At 42.1% G+C, this 23,886-nt stretch overlaps 1 protein-coding gene across 10 annotated transcripts in view; it reads left to right on the top strand.

Moving 5' to 3' along the window:
- Positions 1-23,886, top strand: part of LOC122576900 (chromatin modification-related protein EAF1-like) — a 399,412-nt gene that overhangs the window by 177,617 nt on the left and 197,909 nt on the right. For 9 of the 10 annotated variants that reach the window (XR_006319947.1, XR_006319946.1, XR_006319944.1 and 6 more), the window contains one exon: positions 1,555-1,676. Coding sequence is in view for 3 of the 10 variants with exons in the window: in XM_043747788.1 (XP_043603723.1) it covers positions 1,555-1,676 (122 nt within the window). In the remaining 7 variants the exon portion in view is untranslated. Of the gene's footprint in view, positions 1-1,554; positions 1,677-1,759; positions 1,902-1,976; positions 3,123-23,886 lie in introns of those variants that run through there. The other variant, XR_006319948.1, reaches the window with a different exon arrangement.

Here is a 23,886-nt window from a genome sequence, read left to right as displayed (position 1 = left end):
CGTATCGATAAAAGATCATTAAGAAATTGAAATGAAAGGAGCAGCGATGAACAAGATACAACATGCGCAATCAATTCTATTCACGCAATCTTCTCCAAACCTATCGAAATACGTTGGTATNATCAACTAAGCTTCGTATAGTTTAACAGTTAATGATAGAACTTTGAAAGATGAGTAAGAAATTATGAAAATGTCGAGCGAGGTTCAAGTAATTTCAAAGCTCCTTGTTCCAGTCAATTCCAATCTAATGAAAAGTACGATCTTCCTTTTTCCTTCCCCTTGTTATATCGTTTATTTCATTTGTTTCGTTCTGATCGAGGGATACAAGGGCCTTTACGCTCATTTTACGTACGAAAAGATGATCTGTCGCTTGCGATAAAACTAGCCAGCGTATTGTACGCACTCGTGTCGGAATATTTAACGGGCGCGGTGAAACGCTTTGGCAAAAATCGTTTGGAGCCGAGAAAAATGGAAAAGCGGAAACGAGCGCGTGGTTACGGTCGAAGAAGCTTCTAATTCCATCGTCTAATATTTCGGGTTTCTGCGGCGCCCATTTTTTCGCCGTTGGACGGGTCGCGTGTCGAGGTCTCGTTCAGCTCGATCCTCTCGACAAATTTGCGTTACATGGAACCCAATAAAATATCGAGTTATTCAGTTTATCGCAGGCAAATGAATTCACCGTGTATGTGTGTGTGTGTATATGGAACTCGGAAAAGGGGTCGGTCGTGGGCCGCGCTGCTATCGAAAACAAATTCCCGAAATGTTTGCGTGAAAGGTGTTTACGTCAAAAATAAATTTCCGTAATATTTGCACCGCGTCTGTATATGTTTGCCTGTATGATTTTTCACGACCGTTCGTTAACGGCTATCCTGCGTCCGCCGGCGCAATAATCGCGCACGATAATTAATAATAACATGCACTACGATTCCTCCCGTGTTAAGCGATATGTTTCTAACAACAGATTTCCCTTTCGTGACGTACGCGAGTATAGCGCGCGAGATTATTTCATCGACTGTTAAACCGATACGCCGAACGTCTCTTATCGGACGAGTCGCGCAGTATATGGAAAATAAAAGGGAAAGCTTAGGGAAACCTTGGTGAATGTATTAACTGTGTTATGTGATACATATAATATATATACACACACGTAGTAACACCTAATTATTGGAATTATATCGATGGTATTATCGCGCGATAGGTTGCACAAACGCAGACAATAAAAAGAATGGAAAAATGGCTCGAAACAAGTGCGTAACGGAGCCTGTAACGGAGTTTTGAACGAAAGACTTGTGTGGGTCGACTTGTCTTTATTTTCGAGACACGAAAGGGAAAGTAGCTTCTTTTTATTTCTGTCGTCTGGTTACTTTGTTTCTCGGTTGTTCGCATTTACGATTTGTCCCATTGGACAAAATTCTTCGGTAAATGGTAAACATTTCGAGATGAATATTTCTCGCGTTCTAAATAGCAAATAAAGAATTTATTTTCCATCCTATGTTTGTACAACTTTTTTTTCTTATCTTTGTCAGTAAAATATATCACGTAACTTGGTTTCAGGGAAAAATCCTGCCACACCATCCACGGCGGACGTAGTCGCGAGTCACGTTCAAGTTTGTTTGCAACGGAATAAACAGCCGCTGATTGGTCGAAGAAGTAACAGAGAGAGCCGGTCTGCACGCGTAAGTTTCATTGAAAGCGTTTCATTAACGCCGACCACGGCCAGATATTATTTATTCTACGCGGCTCTTATCTCTCGATGAAGAAGCAATGACGGAGGGCTGTCATCGAGCAGAAACTCTGAGAGACGTTGATCGCGATAGCAGTGGACGCTTGAAAATGTCAGGACCAAGATAATTAGAGGATCATCTCTGGGTTAGACACTTTATCTGTTTCTCCGAAGCTCGGTATCTGTTAAAAGCTGGTTTATTTATTTAATGGATTATCTTATAATACAAGCAACTTATTTTACTGATTGTTAGGAACATAGCGGAATAGCGTGCATCCCTTCGAATATTTGAATTTTCCTCTACTTCGGCTACGACATTTTGCAGTATTTTTAGATTTCTTACAATTATTTTTACGATTTGTACAGCTGGACGTTTGGCAAATTTTTCTAACTTAATTGCTAGATAACATGCAGATGGCTACCTCCGCTGGAATATCATCTTCGAGGTAACCGAAAGTGAAGGTCCTTTTCTACCGAAATATATTTTTTTTTTTTATCTGGTAGAATTTTTACAATCAATTCCCATTATTATGGGAGAATTATATGTAAGTTATTATTTTGGCCTGGTACTGTAACTTGCTGTTAACTCTTGTATGATATCTGTTACTGAATTTGCATATTTCTTCTTTAACTGTAGGTATCTTAAGGTCGCGGTGTATCGTTTCGTTGGTAACGTACCAAGGTGCATCTATTGAGCATCTTTTGATCGGAACCGTTGGACAATTTCCATGTTGGAATTAGTTGGATCCCATAGGTCCATAGAGTCAGATATCTGGGCCATAATTCTGGCCAGAAGAATCACATGGAAACGGCACATGGTAGATAAATCCAAACAATTGAAATCAAAACTAAAAGAAGTTCTGCGGCGTACGAAATGAAGCTTTTCCCAAAACAAATCTTTCTGATCTCGCGCTCTTAGACCACCGTATGGCTTACTCTGCATCCACTGGAATCCTGCACATCGCGTTAGGTTCGTGTCATTGTTAAAATCAACGCTTCTAACAGAGAAACTTTCCCCTAAGCTACAGAATGCATCGTCCTGAATAATCGCACGGACTTGCGACTTGAGTCAAAATTTCATTCGACTCTTCCTTCTTCTTACAACAAGCACAATCTGTGACGTATAATGCGACGAAATAGATGGTAGAAACTAGATATTGGGGAAAAATGTGCGTCATATTACGTTTACAGTATCTATGAATACATGCATATACACACAATTGCAAACACGTGCATAGTGGTGCATACAGTCTGCATATAAACACCATATTTTTATTAATATCTGCCAACGTTTATTACATCTATGCGATGCACATAGCAATCCACGCAATGCGCATACGAAGCTCATACTTTTTAATTGCACACCATTTACAAGCTGTCACTGTGTTCCGCGATATTTTTACGCCACGTTGTATTTTATAACAAAGCGTCACGCACGACCATTATTCAAACTAATTAAAAAATTATACTTCTTGGGATCTTCTTTAATTCGTTTCTGAAAATTCCTTGGAAATACAATTTTCCGATTGTTAACCATAATTTGCATACTGCATGCACGATATTACTCGCAGTTACTCGACGAAGCATCTCGTCTGCATCTTTCACCAATCGTTTTTGTGTCACAAAAACTTACCGTTTCTTTTCCCAAAAAAATTGCATACCTTCATGGAATTTAATACCACGCTGAAAGCTACGAGCTTGAAATTATTCGGTTAACATATCTTGCGACAAACGAAATACAAATGCAGCTGCTTGTTCTCTGTGTACAACGGCTATCAAGACCGCGAGGATACAATCGAAAAAGCGAATGGAAACAGCGTTACACGGAGCTTAATTACATCTATTGAAGGAAGCATTGCCAAAATCGATATGTAATATCGATGAAAGCCATCTAGCTAGCGATATCTTCTCCCGTTCGATTTAAAATAAACCCGGCGGTGGCGATTGTCTCCGGCTGCGTTCGTTTCTCTTGTTTTCCTGCTCTTTGTCCCCGTCTACATCCATGTAAAATGAGCACGATTAACGCTCCACCAGGTCCGTTAACTAAATCGGTTGATGATGTGAAATTAACGTCCGAGAAAATTCATTAATCGAATCGGCTCGCCAAACTAATTGTAAGCCTTCGGTCACTTTCAATCGACGATACACGCGATCGCGACTTGTTTCAAAATTCACGTCCACACGAAATGACTTGGCTGGCAGAGATTTTTGGCCGATAGAATTTTTCTTCAGATTTCAATGTACTGACAAAGGACATTATTTAGGCTTCTTCTATGAAAGTTAGAACGATAGCAGGGCAACGATAATATTTTGCATATGCTGATATTAAGCAGATATCATAAATCAAATTATGTGGAACTCGAAGCTTCTTCTACGACAGCGAGCAATACGCGTGAACGTTACGTTATCGACGCTGTCCACTTTCTGCGCTGAAATTTCGTTCACATAGTTAACTTTAAGTTGCACTTAGGTTTCGTTTTATTATGCGGTTGATTATGGTGTTATAATGCTTGCAATAATTTGCCACGCTTTTTATATTGATACTTTAGCTTTTAAAACTGATCTTTTTCAATAGATGGAAGTTGAGAAAAGATACCGAGGAAATTGTAAAGTGTTGGCAGATTTTCAAACGAAAAGGGATGGAAGATGGAAAAAGGAAAACGAAGACAGAAATGTGTATTAGGTTGTTGTTGTTGTTGCAATGGCGGATTTCACAAACGTGTCTGGACTATACAAAGACTACAGGACTATTACACGGTAACTTACATTTCCCATTTTGATAGGACAATGCACATAATATTCATATATTGCCGACTAATTATATTCTAATTGTAATTAAAAAATATCCAGTCACAATACTGAAATATCGAAGAATCGGCGAATCGAAGCTGACAATTACAACTTTTGATTAAACATATCGAACGCGTGTCCATTCGATCGATATTCTTCTCGGAAAAGTCACGGAACGAGCCAAGTATCAGGTTGTCCGAAAAGTTTCTTTCGTTCGATGAGGAAATAATAAACGCACAATGTTTTCTGTTTTATATTAATTCGTCGAATTACGTACGAGATCCGCACCGTGACATTTCACAGACTTGGTTTCACGTCTGCACGAAGCTGCATTGTTGTAAAAAGACAGCGAGAGAAAGAGACCTTTCGGGCAAGCGAATATTTCCATTTTTGCCAGAGTGCGGCAGAATCGTGCGAATTCGTTGATCGATGGCATCGTACCGCGAAAATGTATTTCGCGGTCGCATCATGCGATGGAAATGGTCGATTCCTCGAAGCGTCGCATAACTCGACTTGCGTCACGCAACCAGTCGCATTAAGTCTGATTAGTTTCATAATTATCGGCCACGTACCGTGTTGAGGCTGCGTACGAGCTGCATATTCCTTTCACGCGGTTCCCAGTTGTCGTTACTTTCCTAAAGAAGACTTGCAAACGTTTTTAAGGTACATTTTGTCGTCCACTGTTTTCCGTATTTTTCTCTACGATTTGTCCGACAATATCTGTCAATAGACCGCGGCCGTTTGTCCATTTACGAGGAAATCAGAAGTGTAAAAATATACAGACGGCGCGTAAATGCAAAATTATGCAAAATATTCAAAGTTATCTTTATTTAGCTTCTGTTCACTTAGTCGCCTTCATAGAAATGTAAAGTTCTGATGTGCACGTGTGCACGCATTTACGGCGTTCCAATTTTCTCTTTTTCCTGACGCATAAGCTGGAAGAAGAGAGATCGCTATAGTTCCGATTGTAAATCGCAATGCTTTGCCATTAGCGTGAAACAAGTAAACGTTGGGTGGAAGATCATCGTTGGAAAGGAAGTTTGTTAATCGTCTTGCTAAACAGAGATTTGCTCTCAAGCGACAGTGTTTTGCATTTGTACGCTATTTTATGTTTGAAAAAATCTTCCAAATTTCTCGGACACCTTTTCAAGTTTCCAGAATATCGTGCAATAGTATTTATCGCTATGTGTTACCCTAATCTTTTCTCGTTTAATCGAAAGCAAAGTTTCAGGAGAAACGTGAGAGAAATGAAAAATTACGTGAAACTGTTGGTCTTGGATCACCCGGTATGCAGATGCAGGGTTTAATGACATCGGAAAGGTAATGGAAAAGGGCTGGAAATTTGAGTACATGAGAATTCTCGCATACTCATCGATAAAACTTATATTTAATATACTGGAATTTTACATAGTTGCGGAATTTTAGTGGGATAAACATTTCATTGTAATTAGATAGTTTATTTCACCGTGATCGTTATGTCAATAATCCTACGATACATTTTTCAACGTAATCTATCTTTCTGGCAAAGAAACGATCCACTTTTTGCCAGAGAGAAGCTTCGTATAATTAAAAGAGCTTAATCAGTCACAAATGATAATGCCGAACGAAAAATACAATAACAAACATTTGCATATCCGTAGATCTGTCTCGTTATACGCATCATATCAGGCTGATTAACCAGGGAATGCAGAGTGCGACACAACTTGCCGGTAAAAATTGCCGCGATCGCGTAAAACGCCTCTTGAAACTGGCGAAAAACAAGCTTCAAAGTGGACGCTGTAAAAAGTTCCGCAAGAGTTATGTCACTCGAGCCGCCCTCCAATGAACCCAACAAAGCAATCAGGAATAAGCAAAACGGAGAAAGAGTGAAATAAAAGAAGAAGGAGGGGAAAAAAGGAGAAAGAAGGCCGATCGACGAGGGACGAAAAAATACGAAACGAAGGGTCGAAGGGTAAACGCTGACGCTTTCAATAACGTTGCAGATGCAAGCTTGTTACTGCTGGCGGTCGTAAAGCTTCGTTCAGATTAATCAAGTTTCGTGAATTGGAGCAATTAAAAATCAAGTAATTCGAGAATTCTTTTTTAACGCGTATCGATTGTTGCGAAATATTATTCAATTTCTATTTCGAAATTTCAGTTTGTTGCTGATATGCTGCTGATAGCAGTCGTGCAACGCTAAATAATTAGCTAAGGAAGAAGTTGGAGTTTCTACATTTTTATGCTTCTTATTTCATAAACTTTCCTTTGTACACAACTTTGCCCGCCACCCTGCGAATTCAGATAGGCGCATCCGATCGAAAGTTATTCTCGAGAAAAATGGCTCTTAGTAACAAGCAACCAGCCATCGATCTCAAACGTATAAAGTTCAATCGAAGCTCATAGATCTGACTTTCGCCTCTGATCTGATCGCAGGCAATCTAGAAATCTTTTAGAATTTCTGATCCTAGAAAACACTACTCGACGTTAACTAGAATGAACGATAAGGCGAATGAAATTAAGTGATCAAGTTGGGCTGACTTCAAGTGTCTCTGCTCTGAGCAAAGAACTCACAGCCGAGGAACGCTCTTCTATCACAGCGTTGCAAAGACAATAAAAGCGGCGATAATTTGACCTAATTGCCGCAAGTATGCAAACACACACCCATACGCCGTAGTGTAGGTCCAGAAATAAGTTCAAACGACAAAATAATATTCAATTTCAATGAGAATATTTTGCTACTTAACGAACGTATGGATCAACTATTTCTGTGCTACCTGGCAGCAACGACTTGATCTCAGCGAAATTCGCAGACGCGTCCCTCTTCGCTTAACTTAATTGCAGCCTAATCTACGCTGATGCGAATCAGTAGCGGTACTTAATGACGAGTGCCTAATGACTGTCGCAAGCGGCAGTCGCCCTCTCGTCGTTGCCCTCCTGTTTCAACCTTTTTTGCTATGTTTCGCGATGGTTGACGACGAGAACCAGCGACGATTCTTCGTCGGACGAACGAAAAGCGAGCGAACGTGCGCGGCGACGCGCTGGACGGTCGAACGATTCGCAAAACGCCGGCTGCCAGGGACACGCTGGTATGAAGCGAATGGAGGCAATCCCTTTATGGCACGGCCGAGGAATTTCGCGAGATTTGATTGAGCGGCCACGCATTTTCGAAAGTATTCGCCGGTGCGTGAATTCGGGCTCCGTTTCACCGCGCGACATCCGTCCGCGTTTTTGGTCGCGACGGCCACCGGGAAAAAGAGCAGACGTGGCCAGAGAGGAAGGCAACAATTAAAATGTTTGCGCGCGCGCTGCCACATTCCAGCTGCTCCGAGCTTTTTTTCATCCGGACCGATGCGCCGCGTTCGATCGAGGCTCGATTAGCTGATTCATTGGGTCAGCTGATTAGCAATGGGATCCGAAATTGCTGGCAAATTCGGATCGTTTCGATCGCCATTGCTGAGCCTCAAGACGCTCGAAAGTCTCGATCCGCAGTCCGTCGAGTCTCGATCGTTTCGGAGGTGTTGATGCGGGATATTGCACATTCCTGGGACGGAGAAGAATTTGAGAGTTGAGAATCTCAGAGTGGAAATGATTTTTTAGCCGCAGTCGAGGTTCTACAGCTACGACTATACGCGGTGTATCTTGTTGCTTGCTTCGTTCATATACTTGGGATGCTGCGAATGAGACAATTCTGTGTCTGGAAGAATGTTTGAAAAAATACGCCACACAGCGCCCATTCTTCGTTATTCCCATCATAAACGAAAGCGAAGTGGCCGGTCGTCGTTTCTACGATAGAGCACGATCGAGACTTGGAAGACACCAAAGACGATCAAGATTTTCCAGATGACTTGCAAGATGAGCAAGACTCAAGAGACTATAAAGACTCAAAAGACTATAAAGACTCAAGAGACTATAAAGACTCAAGAGACTATAAAGACTCAAGAGACTATAAAGACTCAAGAGACTATAAAGACTCATGAGACTATAAAGACTCAAGAGACTATAAAGACTCATGAGACTATAAAAACTTAGGAGACTATAAAGACTCAAGAGACTATAAAAACTCAAGAGACTATAAAGACTCAAGAGACTATAAAAACTCAAGAGACTATAAAGATTCAAGATCTGGAAAAGCTCGAGACTGAGGTGAGAGTCTGGGAAACTGTCTGGTCGCCAAACATATTGGCAACAACCTGTCACGACTGTGAACTATAACATATAGTTATACTAACCAGTATTAATCTTGCTATCTTAGGCTACAGGAGAAAGATATTTGACTCTTCGTTTATACATTGCACGACTTAATAATCTATCCTCACGCTATAGTGAGATTCACACTCAACGTTGCAGCCAGAATCTTGCGTCATTCTGAACTGTACATCTGAAGTGATCGTACGTAGTTTGGTTACTTTAGCTGCGTCAATCGCATGATATTATGCGCCAATAGGCTTATTCATCGATCTTTTTCTGTAGCCATCTCGCTTACTTAAACAACAACCATCTCTCACGTCGCTTTAGATGTTTGCCCGTCTCGGTGTTCTCGTCCTTACGTCTTCTGACCAGAGATTCTTGCCACTTAAGCTCTACCTAAGAACCTGATTATTATTTGTTAACTCACGCATTAGCCAAGACTAGTCTTCGCGCATCTTGATCAATTTCTTCGCCTCTTCTCGCAACAAACATGAATTTGCATAAACCTGACGTTGTCTATTTATTTTTCCAGGATTCTGCAACTTCAAACAAAATATCTTTTACAATGAAACACGAAGCTACGTGTATTTATTCAAGTTGGAAACTCATATTCCTATCGTTATCTGATAATGGTATTGTTTTTAAAAAAGATGAAATTAAACCCAGGGAAACGCGGTACACACAAAGCGAATCGGACATAACGAAATACCTGTACGTTCATAGCTAATCACCGGCCACTAGCCGCTGTTTCGAGGTTTAATACACGAACTCGAGATTTTTGCCGGCGCGGATCGAATCTCATTGTAGTAATTCGCTCGAACTGTTTGTTAACGAAGTATCGATTACTGGTAATTAGTGCAGTTGCTCGACAACGAATGATTCTCGTAAATCGTTAGAGTACATTCTACGTTTTATCCATTGTTTTCCACAGCTTATGGTGTCGGATGGTTCTTGATTAGAGGCTTGTTCGACCGCTTCGTTTATTTACTTGACACACGAAGCAGCAAATTCTGTGCCTGGAAGAACGTTTGAAGAAATATGCCACACAGCGTCCATTGTTCATTATGCGCTTCGCAACATATTCTTGCAACATTCACCACGTTTCACGTATTATACGAAATCTGTCACAACGTAACAAGACTTTTACCACTAAGATTTTATCTACTGAATTATTTATCGTTCTATTTACCGAAATGGAAGTTGCGTTAGGAAAAGAGAAATTCTACCTGACATGGAACAGGTACTCAAGTTCGGGGTACCATTTTCCTCCTCTCGCAAGATCAATCACAGCGTAAGATTTTTATCGACACCGTATACATTTAACGTTTAATTTAAAATCACCTCTACGCTTCTAACTTAGCCCGGAGAATTTTCTCGAAAGTTTATTCCTTGAACAATCGTTAATAATAAATAGAATGGCCCTTGGAAGGTCCAGCTAAATATTCATTTCTGTTGTATTATACGTCCCACTGTATTATGCTTCATCGAAGACAGAGCGAGAAACTTGTATCTCACGATCTCGCACGTTAATTGCTCAAAGGGTTGATAAACCGGCGAAAAGTCGATTTGCCCGTCGCACGATGGAATTGGGTTAGCCTTCTCGGAGGACGCGATCCTTACACGGTCGCGGGCCGCGATTTCCTCGTCTGTTGGGAAACGGTAATCGGTGTTTGGCGGAACGAGGGTGGAGAGAAAAAGAAGCAAGAGAATAATGAATTTTTTTTACACCAGGGTCGCGCGCCGCGGGCGGCTCGCACAAAGAACTCTCTCGCCGGGTTTTAAAGCGTTGTTACTCGCGCGCACAATGTACCGGCAACGAGAAATTCCATGAAATATTTCCCCTTTGCTCCACGTAAAAAGAGAGAGAGAGAGAGAGAGAGAGAGATGAAGAGATCGTAGAGCGAAAGAAAAAGAGAGGAGGAGTCCTTTTAACCCCGAAAAATCGAGGGGAAAATAATGAATCCGCGGCGAACGACAATCGCCTGGGGAGGAATCGATCGGCCGCCGATTAGAAATTCGTCCGACTGTTGGCCGCCAACGCGGCTAAAAATATGATTTGCATCGATCCCAAACGCGTTTCGCTGAGAAATTAACCAGCCGGGACTGTTGGAGGGTGAACTCGTCGCTCGCTATATACATAGATCGATGGATCGACCAGAGCCGAGGCTTTGAGCGCGGCCAAACCGTTTCTCTCTGCGCCATTCAAAGACCCCGAAGTGGATTTTTACTTGCATTGATCGTTCAGATTATCTACGACGATACGTGTCACCGGTAGAAATCGATTGTCTGTTTTACCTTGTTTCTGTTATTCCATTTGCAGATCTCACGCCACTTCTTTCTTTCTTTTTTATTCTTATTCGCGCGAATTTATTTAGGCGAGTTTCTGCGCCGCCGTTCGATTCTCAAATCGGACACCTCGATTTTCTTGCATCGAGTTGAAAGAGAACGGAACTGAACCTGACTGGGACAAATTTGTCCGTAAGAATCTTCTTCCAGTTTGTACAAGTCTCTGTCTCAAAGAGAGGAGCGTTGGAAGAAATGAAGCAGCATAATTTCTGCTTGTTTATATGCGAACTCGGGCACACAGAGATACGTGGATTTGCAGAGAATCATCGATTCTCGCATCGTGCAGCGTGTCGATGAAGTTCCTGCAGAGTTGGCGATTTAAACAGATATTTAAAAGCCACGTGCTTGGATTATAATCCGCGTGTCTCTCTTTCGCTCGGCAGCCGTGCGAACGGTGGAAAAGCGGAAGATGTGAGTCAGGCGGAAAAGTTAAGCAGGTGGTGGCAGGCGTCGCGGCAAATAACAAAATAACAGGGCGCAAAACAGAATGAAAGAGTAATACGCCGGGCATATACATTTATAACAAAGCAATCAAGTGGCGAAATAGCGCGGCAGCGATGGAAAATTTCCAACTCGCTGAAATTCCGCGGTCACCGGATGGACGTATCGATCCATCGAGATGGACCCGACGCCCAAGTCCGAGCTTTCGCCGACCGTCACGCGAACCCGCCAACAAATCGCTGCTTGGCATCGATAGCGGCGCAACTGAGCAAAATGTTAACTACAGGGACGGAGCTTTCTAAAATTTACAAGAAGATCCCCGCGACCAATTTCAACGACCCGACGAGGCTGACTTGACGCCAGACGTGCCACTGTTGGCGAAAACGGTACGATCTTCCACTTGTGGTCTCGCGAAACGATCGAAGACCAGCCACTGTTCGAGATAAAATCAAGGCGAGCTTCGTAGCAGCGCAAGTAGAGAAAATTAGCCGAATATTGGACTACCATTTTGTTTTTCCAACGCCGTCCTTACCGAATCAATGGGAACAGAAATAGATTTCATTTACTGGATGCTCGATTTAACGCGACTTTGACAGTTGTGGACAATCTTCGATATTCAACTAACGTTGGAAAGAAAATTGTACCTGATATGGAACGGGTACCCAATTTATGGTACTCCGACGTTAGGTATTACGTCTTCATAGAGAGCAAACATAAGATAGTTTTATTCTTCTTTGGTAACAAAAACCGCATTGCAAAAATTTCGCCATTTTTCTCTAATAATTTGGCACTCTGATTATAAACACGCTGCTTTTCTTTTTCCCTAAATTGCAATTTCCAATTTGCAGACATTTTACACAGCTAGAGGATGCAATTGTACAGACTTTGATCCTGCTGCTAGCACGTAGATATTTTCCAAGCAAGCCATACTTCTTACTGGTAGATCCTTCGATCATTTCACCGTCTTTTAATTAGTTTCCTCGCCATAAATGGCGCAGGTTGCTTGTCAGAGTATTTTGGCAATTGGACAGCCTCAATTTGCGACTACTTTCGCATCCAGATTCATCCTGGGGATAAAATTCATCTACGCGGGGTAAAAATAGTCTTCAAAATAGATGAATAAAATAGAGTCCCCGTGCAATGCAGGTAAATTCGAAAGTTTTTCGAATGGCTGTGGTCAATGCCGAGCATTAAAAATCACAAATGCAGGTTGCGAGGAACGCGCGCGTCTACGTGCACACGTTAATCCACTGGCCGTGGGAATGGAAAAATTAGTTAGAGTTAGCGGTTAACGTGATTCCTTGTTGCGTTACCGTCTGCTGACCTATGACCCGTTTGTTCGTTGCCACGTAATAATGTGTAGGTACTTCGTTAGCGGTAGGTTAACGAAGAAAGATAATTTTCTTCGTTTTCGCCTGTTAAGGACTTTGATGGAAATTTGAAAACGGCAATGCCAGCAGATTGCGATTTCGTCGAGGGTTGCTTTCTTTATTTCGCACGCTCTTGTTCTCGGTTATGCCAATTTTTTCCCTCGAGCGAATGTTTAGGCGACTCGCATTGTTGAAAATTCGCTGCACCATCAACAAAATTATCGATCGTTCTGTTCGTTAAAAGTAATATGATAACACTGGCCAATCGGTGACGATCATTATCTATGTCGTTGGCGTAGTTGAAAGTTCGCTGGCCCATCAAATTCTACGTTATTTTATTGGCAGAAAAAAATTTAATAACGCGACCCAGCAGTGACGACGATTATTTAAGTTATTCATATAGTTGAACATTTCTCGGAAAATCGATGTTATTTTATTCATTTTAAAAAATTTAATAACCAAGGCCCACCGATCACCACCGTGTCAGTCAACGCGTTAAAAAACCTCGCAAAACGAATTTATTTCCCGCACAGATAATCGAAACTATCTCATCAGTTCTGAACGATGGATTATAGTATATGTCGGGTTATCGTTAGGTTTAGGGGCGTGTAACGAATCTTCCTGCGGACTGGCCATCGTTGCTGTACGACAGAGATTATATTTATTGGTATAAATATGATTTTCACAGAGTTTGACAAATAACCGCGGTGATTAGACACTCGGGATGTTAACGACAATGTTCTTAGGTTCGATAACGAATCCACGGTCAACGGGCTAACTCTGTTGAAGCGCGAAGTAACGTTTGCCGTGACGCTCGGTATAATACTGCACGTAAAGACGATGTGAAAACTCTCCAAGGTGATGGCAAGAATAAAAGACTGACGGAAACTTTCCTCTCCTTACGATCGCGTTTGTTCGTTGCATATTGGCCGGGGATACCAACAAAATTGCAGCAGCCGTTGCTAGGCAGACCCGCTCAGCGGCGACGTTGCTCCTGCCCGGGGTTTGATTGTTAATACAACGCGAGTCCCATAATATTGGCACCTCTCTGTTAGGAAACAACGTCCATCCCGTGACCGTGGCTACGTTCAGCGACCAGTCGTGTCACCTCGAGCCCAAGCCCACCGTCACAAATCCCGGGCAAACATTATCGGATCGAATCGTAACGACTACTTGCAAGTTTCATTATTTTAAGTACAGCTGTAATAAATAGTGTAGACTAGAGTATTGGGGATCCTCGCAAAAATTCCAAAAGGAGGGCCCCCGACAGATGTATACACACGCTAATGTCGGATTATTAATACAGTATTTGTAATGTGACGCGTGAAAAAACTGTCGATTTATTAGAAATTCGGGGCGAAAGGGGCTGACGAACGCCGCGATACCGAAATAAATCCGTGAATCGGAGATTGGCGGAACCAGTCGCGCTACCATCGATCCATCCAAAATAATCCACGGTCCGGATTGCTACCACGAACCGAGTGCCGGTGAAATAATGTATAAAATTACCGGATAAACTGTTTGGCCCGCGGCGAATATTTTTGTTGCGATTAAATCGCCATTGGTAGTCTGACCCTCGAAAGAACCTGGATCGAATGGAATCGGAGGGATGATTTTGCGAAAGAAGCGTGTACCGTGCGCTGCGTAACGAGTTTTTTAACCTTGACCCTGAGCACAAATTTTCACCTCGCTGGGGCATTTAACGTAAATGAAAAAATATGCGTCGAAAGTCTCTTTTTTATCGAAAAAGTTTCGTTAACGCGAATTTCCATGTACAATAGAAATAGCAATCGTTCGTAGGCAAATGGAGTTGCGGACGTGGGAGATGCAATTTCAGCTTCGTGCTACTTTCCTCCAAATCTTTGTTAATCTTTGTTGACGAATTTCCAGCATACGGAAATTAATTTAATATCAATTTTAATATCAATATTAATATCAAACATTAATGCAATTTTTGTTGAGATTCTATGACAGCTTAGAGCAAAAATTAAAAAGTAACACAGCGCAAGGTGATTACGTACGTCTCTTTCCTTTAAGGCACTTGCTTTTTCTTATGTCTTCGCAGTGATTTGAAAATAGCGTAAAGTAGGTTTGCCAAAAGCTCGGGATTCTTCCTCAGTCGCCAAGTAACGCTAATCCTAAAGTACTGTGATCGTTGCGTGTCTGACAGTGTAGAAGACGTCCCTGGTCCCTGCGCATACTTACAAGCTTCGCTTTTGTAAACCTGCAGCCGAAAACTTGTGCCACCCTTCGCCTTGAACGCACTCATCGCGTCGAGAACGTCGTACCCAGGAAAAAGTGGAGCCCGACACGCGAAACTTTTCTCCTCGTCACGATCGCCGACTGTATCGAAGATGAAGCAGACTACAGAGTCAGCAAATTTGAAGCATAAAATAACAGAAGAGCAGCGCCACAACACGCGGCATTTCTTCTTCTTTTGCGGCGGAAATTATTCGTTTTTAACTCGTCTGATATGAATTATTTCTCACGATACGTATCAACATTAATTTAGTATCAAAAGTAATAAAGCAGTTTCACGAACCACGGGCAGGTTCATAGGTCCGTGTGCGAGCGCTTTTTCGTCACAAAGTCCTTTACAAAGATTATGGAAATTAATGAGAACGTAATACGTTGCTGTTAACGAGACGAAAATCAGAATGTGATTTTGTTAATACAGCGTTACATGTTAATAATATGCAAGTAGAGACGCGCTAAATTATAGAGAAAGATGCAATTTTTCAATATTTCAATTAGGAAGAAAAGACTGAGCTTTGGTACATATTTTTGTTGAAGGAAAATGCTGATATTTTGAAGCCCGCGCAAACATTGGTGAAATCATAGTAGTGGAATTTTCTTCGTACGTGCGCGTAATGAATTTGGAATTATCTTTCACGTTCATATCTATACACACTGGATCTGCTGCTAATTTATTGATTTCAAGTTAATATTACACATGTCAACAGTAATTTCATTCAACATGGATGGACGTTTTAATCGACCACCTTTTTGAAGGCACAGAATTGCAAGCTGATTTTATCCAAAACCCTTGAAATTCTCACACACTCGTTCGGATCTTTAGCTCAAGGCAATTGATTTTGCTTGATACATCAAGCATTATCGAGGCTTCTATCTCCCCTGTTAATCAGTTAGCTGTTCCCGTCGAGTATACTCGTCACAGTCGGTTAGCTGCTTCCGACGAGTATACTCGTCACGAAGAAACGTCGGTATTCCGTGTTACACCGAACCCAGTCGGCGATAAAATTCAGAAATAAAACAATCATTTCGATTTAATTCCACATCCCTACAGTCACACAGTCTGCGTTTGACTTCGTGCCACGCATTTTAGCTACAAATTGAACGACAAATCGTTCAGAATCCGTAGCGTTTAGACGTGGCAGGCGACGATAACGAGCGAAGTAAACATGGAAATTAGAGACAACGTATTTTCCCAACAACTGGTATCCAGCAAAAATGTGCGCCGTTTCCCTTCGATCGATTCGATCGTCGAACCGAAGTTACAAAACGATACTCTCGACTGGCTCTGTGCAGCAGTCTACTTGCAAGCGGAACAAACGAACGGGACAGGGGGTTCCGGTGGCCCGAGGCCAGGGAAAAGTGGCCACGGTTTTCCGAAAATTTCGCCGATGCTGGAGGCTGGATTTTGGAAATTTCGCCGGCGAACGCTGGTCGTTGGAATAGGCCCGTGAATTTGGCGCCCGCGACCGGATGGACGTCTATCGATCCATCGAGGTCGAACCCGCAGGCTAGCGTCGCGGCCCGTCAGACGTAACGGACAGGATAGTAAAAGCCCTCTGGTTGCAGCAGTCGCTGGGACTGGGTCCGTTCGTATATCCGTCCGTACGTCCATCCGCTCGCACGTCCGTCACATCGACGGATAATACCAGAGTTCACCTAAATATAACCGGCGCGGTTCTGAACCACGTTGCGCAGCGACCAGGCAAGGAAGAGAGAAAGAAGAGATTGGAGGAGCACGAGAGAGGAAGGAGGAGGAGACGAGGTGTGTCGGGGGAGCGGGCGTACGAAGGAGAAAACGTACGGGTGGAAAATAGTACGTACGTACTATTGCCATAATGGAGGACGTTAGAAGAGCGAGAGAAGAGGGAATAGCGAGTTGAATGTGTAGAAAAATGAAGATAATGAAGATTTGGCAATGTGGAGGAGAGGAGAAGCGAAGACGAAGAAGATGCGAGAAGCTGGGGATAATCGTAGCGGGAAGATGCAGGGGAAATAGAGAAAGTAATAGAAGTTGAAGTGTTTGAGGAAGGTGGGAGGACGTTAGAAGGGCGAGAGAAGAGGAAATAGCGAGTTGAATGTGTAGAAAAATGAAGATAATGAAGATTTGGGAATGTGGGGAAGAGGAGAAGCGAAGACGAAGAAGATGCGAGAAGCTGGGGATAATCGTAGCGGGAAGATGCAGGGGAAATAGAGAAACTAATAGAAATAGAAGAAGAGAAATAGTTGGAAATGTAGAAGAGAGAAGGAAGAGATCGAGGGAGAACGAGAGAGCAAGTTGAAGTGTTTGAGGGAGGTGGGAGGACACTTGAAGGAGGATGCGGTAGAAAATACTGTGTGGGAAAGTCCCTGGAATTGCTGCAACGATGGTGGAGGTTAGAAGAATGAGAGAGAAGGGATTGTAAATGAAAGACATAAAGAAATAAAGAGAATAATGGGAATAATGGAAGATGTGGAAAAATGAAGAAGACCGTTGAAACTATTGGACATGAAGAGGAGAGGGAATGAAGATTTGGGGATATGAGAGAGACCATTAATAAAGATGAGAAAGACGGAAGAAGGAATTGCAAAATTTGCAAAGAATGGAGGACGTAGAAATATGAAGAAGGCGATAGAAATAAAAAAGGAAATAAAAGGAATGATAACGTACGATGTAGGAAAATCTGGTAGTGAAGGAGGAGGTCTACTATGGTAAAGCAGGCGACGAAGATGGTAAGAATGACGAAAATAATAGATCTGAAGAGGATTATAAGGAGAGGAGAAGGAATAGAAAATTGGAGAATGGCAATGACGACGATAGAAGCAGAAAAAGTGAAGTATCTGCGAGGAATAAGGAAGAAAAAGGCGTAACAAAAGTAGAACGAGGCGAGGGAAAGAAAGAAATGAAAAAGAGAATGAAAAGGAAGAGGTGTTAAAAAATGGGACGTTGGAAATAAAAGAGAAAAGAGAGTGATGTTGCAAAGAGTATGAGATGCAGAAACGGAAACATCAAAAAATAGAAGATCTGCCGGAAAAAAGCGAAAACTGAATTCGCCGGCAAAAAGAGAAGGGGAACGAAGCGGGGAAAAGCTGGGCTAAAACGAGAAGAAGGAAATGGAATGTAAGTGAAAAGGTAAAAAGAAAGGCGAATTCTCTGTGAGAGTGCACAAAATGAGCAATGAAAGAAGCGGTGGCAAAAATAAAAACGTGGCGAACCATAATAATTGACGGAGAAAGTGAAGAAGAATAGCGCGGAACGAAGAAAAAGGAGGTTCAAAGAATATCTAGAAAAGAAGAAAAACAAAGCTGAACAGGAAAAGACTGTGCAAGAGAAGAGGAACGATAAAAAGAAGAAGAAAAATCGAAGGATCGATCGGACAGTAGAAAGAAGCTATATAGAAATTCAAGTGGAAAAGAGGAGAGCAAGGTAAAAAGATGAACTTTACCATGGTAAACGAGGAAGAAAATACAAAACGACGAGAATGATACAACGAAAAAGAAAACTAAAACGAGAAAGAACCGAAGGGCGCGGAGGTGTGGCATAGAGGGAAAGCGCAGCACGTTAGATGAAACGAGAAGAGGATGTGGGAGCCAGGTTTCTAGGGCAGGCAGCAGCTGCAGCTGCAGACATCACCACGGCGATGCATTATTTTGCACGTGGTTTAATACATACGCTAGTAGGAAAGCCGGTTAACGTCGCCGAAATCTCGACCACGAGCAGTAGCCCGAATTCGGTTTCCGTTAAGCGATGCAAATACCGCCGACAAAGCGGTCCGATCGGCGGTTTCAAGGCTCACGGGACACTTGCTCGGTCACGCTGACGCGTTCATCGCCTCTCTGTTGCTTCTTGCGAGGCCACATCTCCCCTTCATCCTCCCCATCTTTTAACCTTTTGCAGTTTCAGCTTTGCTCGCCGATCACGGCCAGTGTCAGAAGGTACAGCCTGGTCGAGGAAAGGTCAAGCTAAGCGCTGAAAGAATAAAAAGGAGTAGCGGATGTAATGGGAGTTGCGTAGTGGAGGCGAAGGTGTTTGAGGGATCGTGAAAAAAAAAAGAAAAAGAAAATTCATTCGAAGCGTTGGTCGGATTAAATGAGCTAGTGAAAACTGGCAGACGAAAGTTCATCCAACCGTATGCAACATATGTTGGTTTCAATATCGAATTCCCGCAGGTTAAAAGGGAAAGCTGTGCTTTGTTTCAACAAACAAGAGTCCTCTTTAAAGAGAATATTCTTACAACGGTGCCTTAGTGCCATGCGTTTGTATTTTATTACGCGCAGTTCATTCAATTTTCTGCTCTTTCAAGCAGCTTCAAATAAAAATTAGAACTTTTTAAAATACAAAAATATCACGTTTCTTTTATGGGAACTAATCCTTTTCAATTGTTCCTCTATATATTAACATAATATCCTTGTATTTTATTGCACGCACAGTTTATTCAATTCTCTGCTGAATAATTCCAAATGCAAATTAAAAAGTCGAACTTTTTAGAATACAAACCAGTTCGTTTCTTTTGTCAGAAATTTATCGGACGCGGTGCACAGATCCTCACGTTTCGTTACATATTCTTAATCATCCGCTTCATTTTCTCCAAGCTGAATGAAAAATTCCATTCCTTTTCTCGGAAGCTATTTATTCCTCGATTATTCTTTTCTTCTTTTTTCTTTTTTAAATACACCTACTCGTCATCGTAACGATTCATTTCCTCGCCTGTCGTCATATTGCATAAAAGATGAAGCAATTAAGGATCAATAATGGTGGAGTTATACGCTCATGGTAACTTACTGGTTTGCGACCAACGGATTGGTTTACATTTCGGGAGTTGGAACTCGGAGGATTACGCGTTAAAGCCCCTTTGCGTTATCGTGGCGAAAATCACACGGAGAACGTGACTAGGTCGTGTTTGAGGAAAGCTCGTGCTCGTCATACGTGGAATAATGATCGATAATCGAAGTAACGAAGCTAGCGTTCCAACACCTATCTTCAACCGCACATTTGCTAAAGCGATATCTGGGCTAGTTCAATGCTATGCTTTCCTAGACGGATGAAACCACTTGTACAGAACTTAGCTATTAATCCTCGTAAACTGTGACTTATAGTATCTAACAATATCTATAGCATAACGTTACGATATAATTGATAGAAGAAATGTGGCAGAAAAATGTACGATATCTACGATATCTACGATATAATATAGCGAAGTATAATTATTTACATAGAGCAACTTAACAGCAAATTGTAAAACTTTTGTTCACAAGTTGAATCTTTAACGTATTTTATGTTATATCAATGGACGTTACTACGCAACAAATTTCGCGTGAGAAATATTTCACGTAAGTCAGTGGCACGCGAAAGTGTAACTTTAACATCACGCCATACGATAGAAGATGAACTTCTGTTTGAACGAGAAGCTACAGGTAATTTATACATGCATATAATTATCAGTAAAAGTAGCTATGATTTCTTTCATCAACTTTCAACACAAATCTTGAAATACTTCGCTTATTAAATGTTTTATTAAATGGCGAATTTGATAAATAATTTCATAATTCGATGGATGTGAAACGCTGTCGTCCAACAACGTTGCAACGTATTGGCCAGAAATTCTGCTCTAACGGCGTGTATCATAGGAGGCTGCCCCATAAATAGACGCCAAGAGTAGGCGTTAGAATATCACAAGGATATCGAGCACGAGAGAAGCCGGAGCTGTGTACGAGAGATACGCGCCGAGTTGTCGGACAATTAAACAAATCCGTGTAGGCGCGACGCACGAGGTGTATCTTTACTAATTACAGGAGGCGCGGAAAGTTACAGGTTCGCAGTGGCTTGGTAATTGTTGCTAATGAACGACGTACGATCACGTCCACGCGAATGCTTCTTCCCCTTGTTCGCTAACGTTCACCACACGCGTCCGCGTGTTACAAGTCTGATTTCATCCGCGTCGTAAATTAGGTTTCTTCCGACTTACCGACGATACACACAATCGTAATCGTTGCATCGTAATATTTCTGTGTATTAATTACGCCGACTATCTGTACGAAATCTCAGCGTATCAAAGGTAGATGAGCAACGCAGATAAAATTTCGTTGCATTCAATTAAAAACAGATTAATGACGTGTATGCGCAATTATAAAATTTATTCAGCGAATTTAGTACGATCATTTTTATCCTCTAGGTTTATCTAACTTTAACACGTTACAAGTTTCGTTATATTAAGAGCAAAGAGAACGATAATAGAAAATGGTGTTCTGTGTGTTATTTTCTAAAAATTTCATTTCTACCGTTTGTATGAATTGAACATTGACGTGGCAAAAATTATACGTGCAACTAACGAGCGAAAAATTTGTAAAACGACATTATTATTCCTCCGCGTAACGTAATACATTTTCCATTTCTAGTCGATTTCAATTTCGATGTTCTCGAAATTCGTTTACCATTTATTCGTAAAATAATACATTCGAGTTGAGATTCTGTGGCGGGTAAATGCTCGATATTCTTATGAGATGCTAACACCTGTTCTTACGCGCACCTGCAATATCACATTTGTGCATGTTCTGCTTTCCTATTCGGTGAATTCAATTTCAGTTGGATTAATTTATTGGTAAAATCGAATGTCCTTGCAGCAGGGAAATTATTCAAAGACAAGTGATACAGAGGCCAGAAGCTTTATAATAAAAAGGCAAATATGTATTAGCATGTAAACTTGGAATTCAATTATTTACGAATATTTGTCACAACCACTGAAGGAGTCAAACTGCACTCGTTTTTCACCGCTGCTATTATGCGTGTAAACTATCGTGTAATTGCCATCCGATAGGTTCGTCAATTGGACGTTTACTGTAAGCACGTAAAAATAAATAATAGCGTTGGAAGGTAAATAAAAAGTGAAGAAGGAAGTAACAAGTAGTTGATTAAATAGAATATTAAATACATAGACGCTAATGGCCATCACCGTTTTTTGACGGTAGCCATTTCTCACGCACAAAACCACGTTCGAAACTTCCAATATTTGTTACTTGGTCGGCAAAAATTCCATTAACGGGCCCACCAAATACGATTTGGAAAAAAACGAAAGATCGATAAACGTCCAACTTACGAGCGAGCCGGACGGAGGCAATTTTCACCGGGGAAAAAAAAGTGAGAGAGAAATATATACATATATATATATATACACACACGCGCCCCAACCCTGGAAATTTAAAAAATTCAAAAAATACATAACAACGAAAAAGAGAGAATATCTCAACGAATTCATGATAGAATCCATTTGAAAGCAATCTACTGGCATTCCAGCGAAACAAGCAAACAACCCTCTCGAAAAATCAATCATCCGTCGGCGTTACTCGCGTTACGATCCACCTTCACCAGCAGCCCCTCTTTTCATCCGGCTTCTTCCTTAAAACTCGCTCATTAGCCCTCATTGTTGGGCGCGTTGTACGCGCACGTGACGCGTGGACACGCTCGCTGTCAAAGTGAACGCAAAAACAACAGAGCACGTGTGTTCTATTCGAGATGGACAGGAGAGAAACCCTGTCAAAATTGATACGTTGAAACAATTATCCTGCAAGGAGGTGTGGTGACCTGTCCGAGGATTTAGACAAGAGAGGCGCGTGCAAACAGCGTGTACGTGGAGTCTCGTTCGACTGGAATGCGAATAGCCTCGTTGGATCGCGTGTCTGACTCGACCGTGCCGTGATCGCCGGTGTGAATCGAACTTAAATCTCAGCAGAAGCAGAGGAACGAGAAAAATACTGAACGGCCGCTGAACCGTAGGAAGAAATGGGACGAAAGAGGCTCCTGAGCCTAAATCGGTGGAAGAAGGAGCGCAATGGCACAGAGGTGGCTATTGCTTAAGGCTGGAGATGCGACTGTTTCAAATTGGATCCTGCAGAGCGAAAGAGAGGATCATAGAATGCGAAGGAAGAATTAGAATAATCCTTCTGCTCGCAGATCTCTGGATCTCCTCCTGGTCTTTAAACCGAGGAAAACGAAGGGACGAGGCACCGTGCAACTGATAAATAGCGTTCAAGCTGAGCCAAAGACTGACATAATCAATTTTGCAAGTGTCTATGGCTGGACAGTCGGTAGAAAGCTGCACGCAGTGCGATCTAGAGAATGCAAGAGGAGCCCAACGTGCCGGCTCCAGCCACAAGGAATCAAGGCGTCCTCAACCGCATTCTAGACCACTTCCGGCCATCGCACACTAACGCACGAGCACACTTATCAAGAAAACAATCACCTGCTGAATGCCAGTGGATCACTTGTAATGACCATAGAGCACGTTTTACTGGACTGGCCTAGATTTTTGTCTGACAGAAGCAATTAGGATATTCAAGCGGACGGGAGGTCTAACCTAGGGAATTCTGAAAGATTTCTCCATTCCATTCCACTCGATGCTGGGTATCGTTTAATCTCGTAAACATGTGAGGTGATTAGGCGAATGCCAGATATACGGAAACAGGGGAGGATGCCAGGCTATCGGAACAAGTCAGAGACTATACAGCGTATCTTATCGCAGTCGTATCTACGAGTTCTTTCGTTGTGTCAGCTGGTCAAGGGGATCGCTTGGCATTTGTTTCAACACACGACACGAGTTCATCGAAGAAGCTTGCGCTAAAGCTTCCTGCTGCCGCTTGATATCTTCTAGCGTGATGAAGAAGAGAAAACGTTATCAACAGCGGCGAGCTACTAGCTGCAAGGCAGATGTTTCTCTTATTTGCTCTGCCTTTTGCGACAAATGATTGGCAGAATTACAGCTTGACTTACTTAACGACCTTGGCACCTTCCCCAACGTATCGAAACACACAAATTGCATAGGA

This window comes from Bombus pyrosoma, linkage group LG17, assembly GCF_014825855.1.
Source record: "Bombus pyrosoma isolate SC7728 linkage group LG17, ASM1482585v1, whole genome shotgun sequence".
Classification (NCBI taxonomy): domain Eukaryota; kingdom Metazoa; phylum Arthropoda; class Insecta; order Hymenoptera; family Apidae; genus Bombus; species Bombus pyrosoma.
The sequence above is the reverse complement of the archived record's forward strand: the minus strand, read 5'-3'. Positions and strand labels throughout refer to the sequence as shown.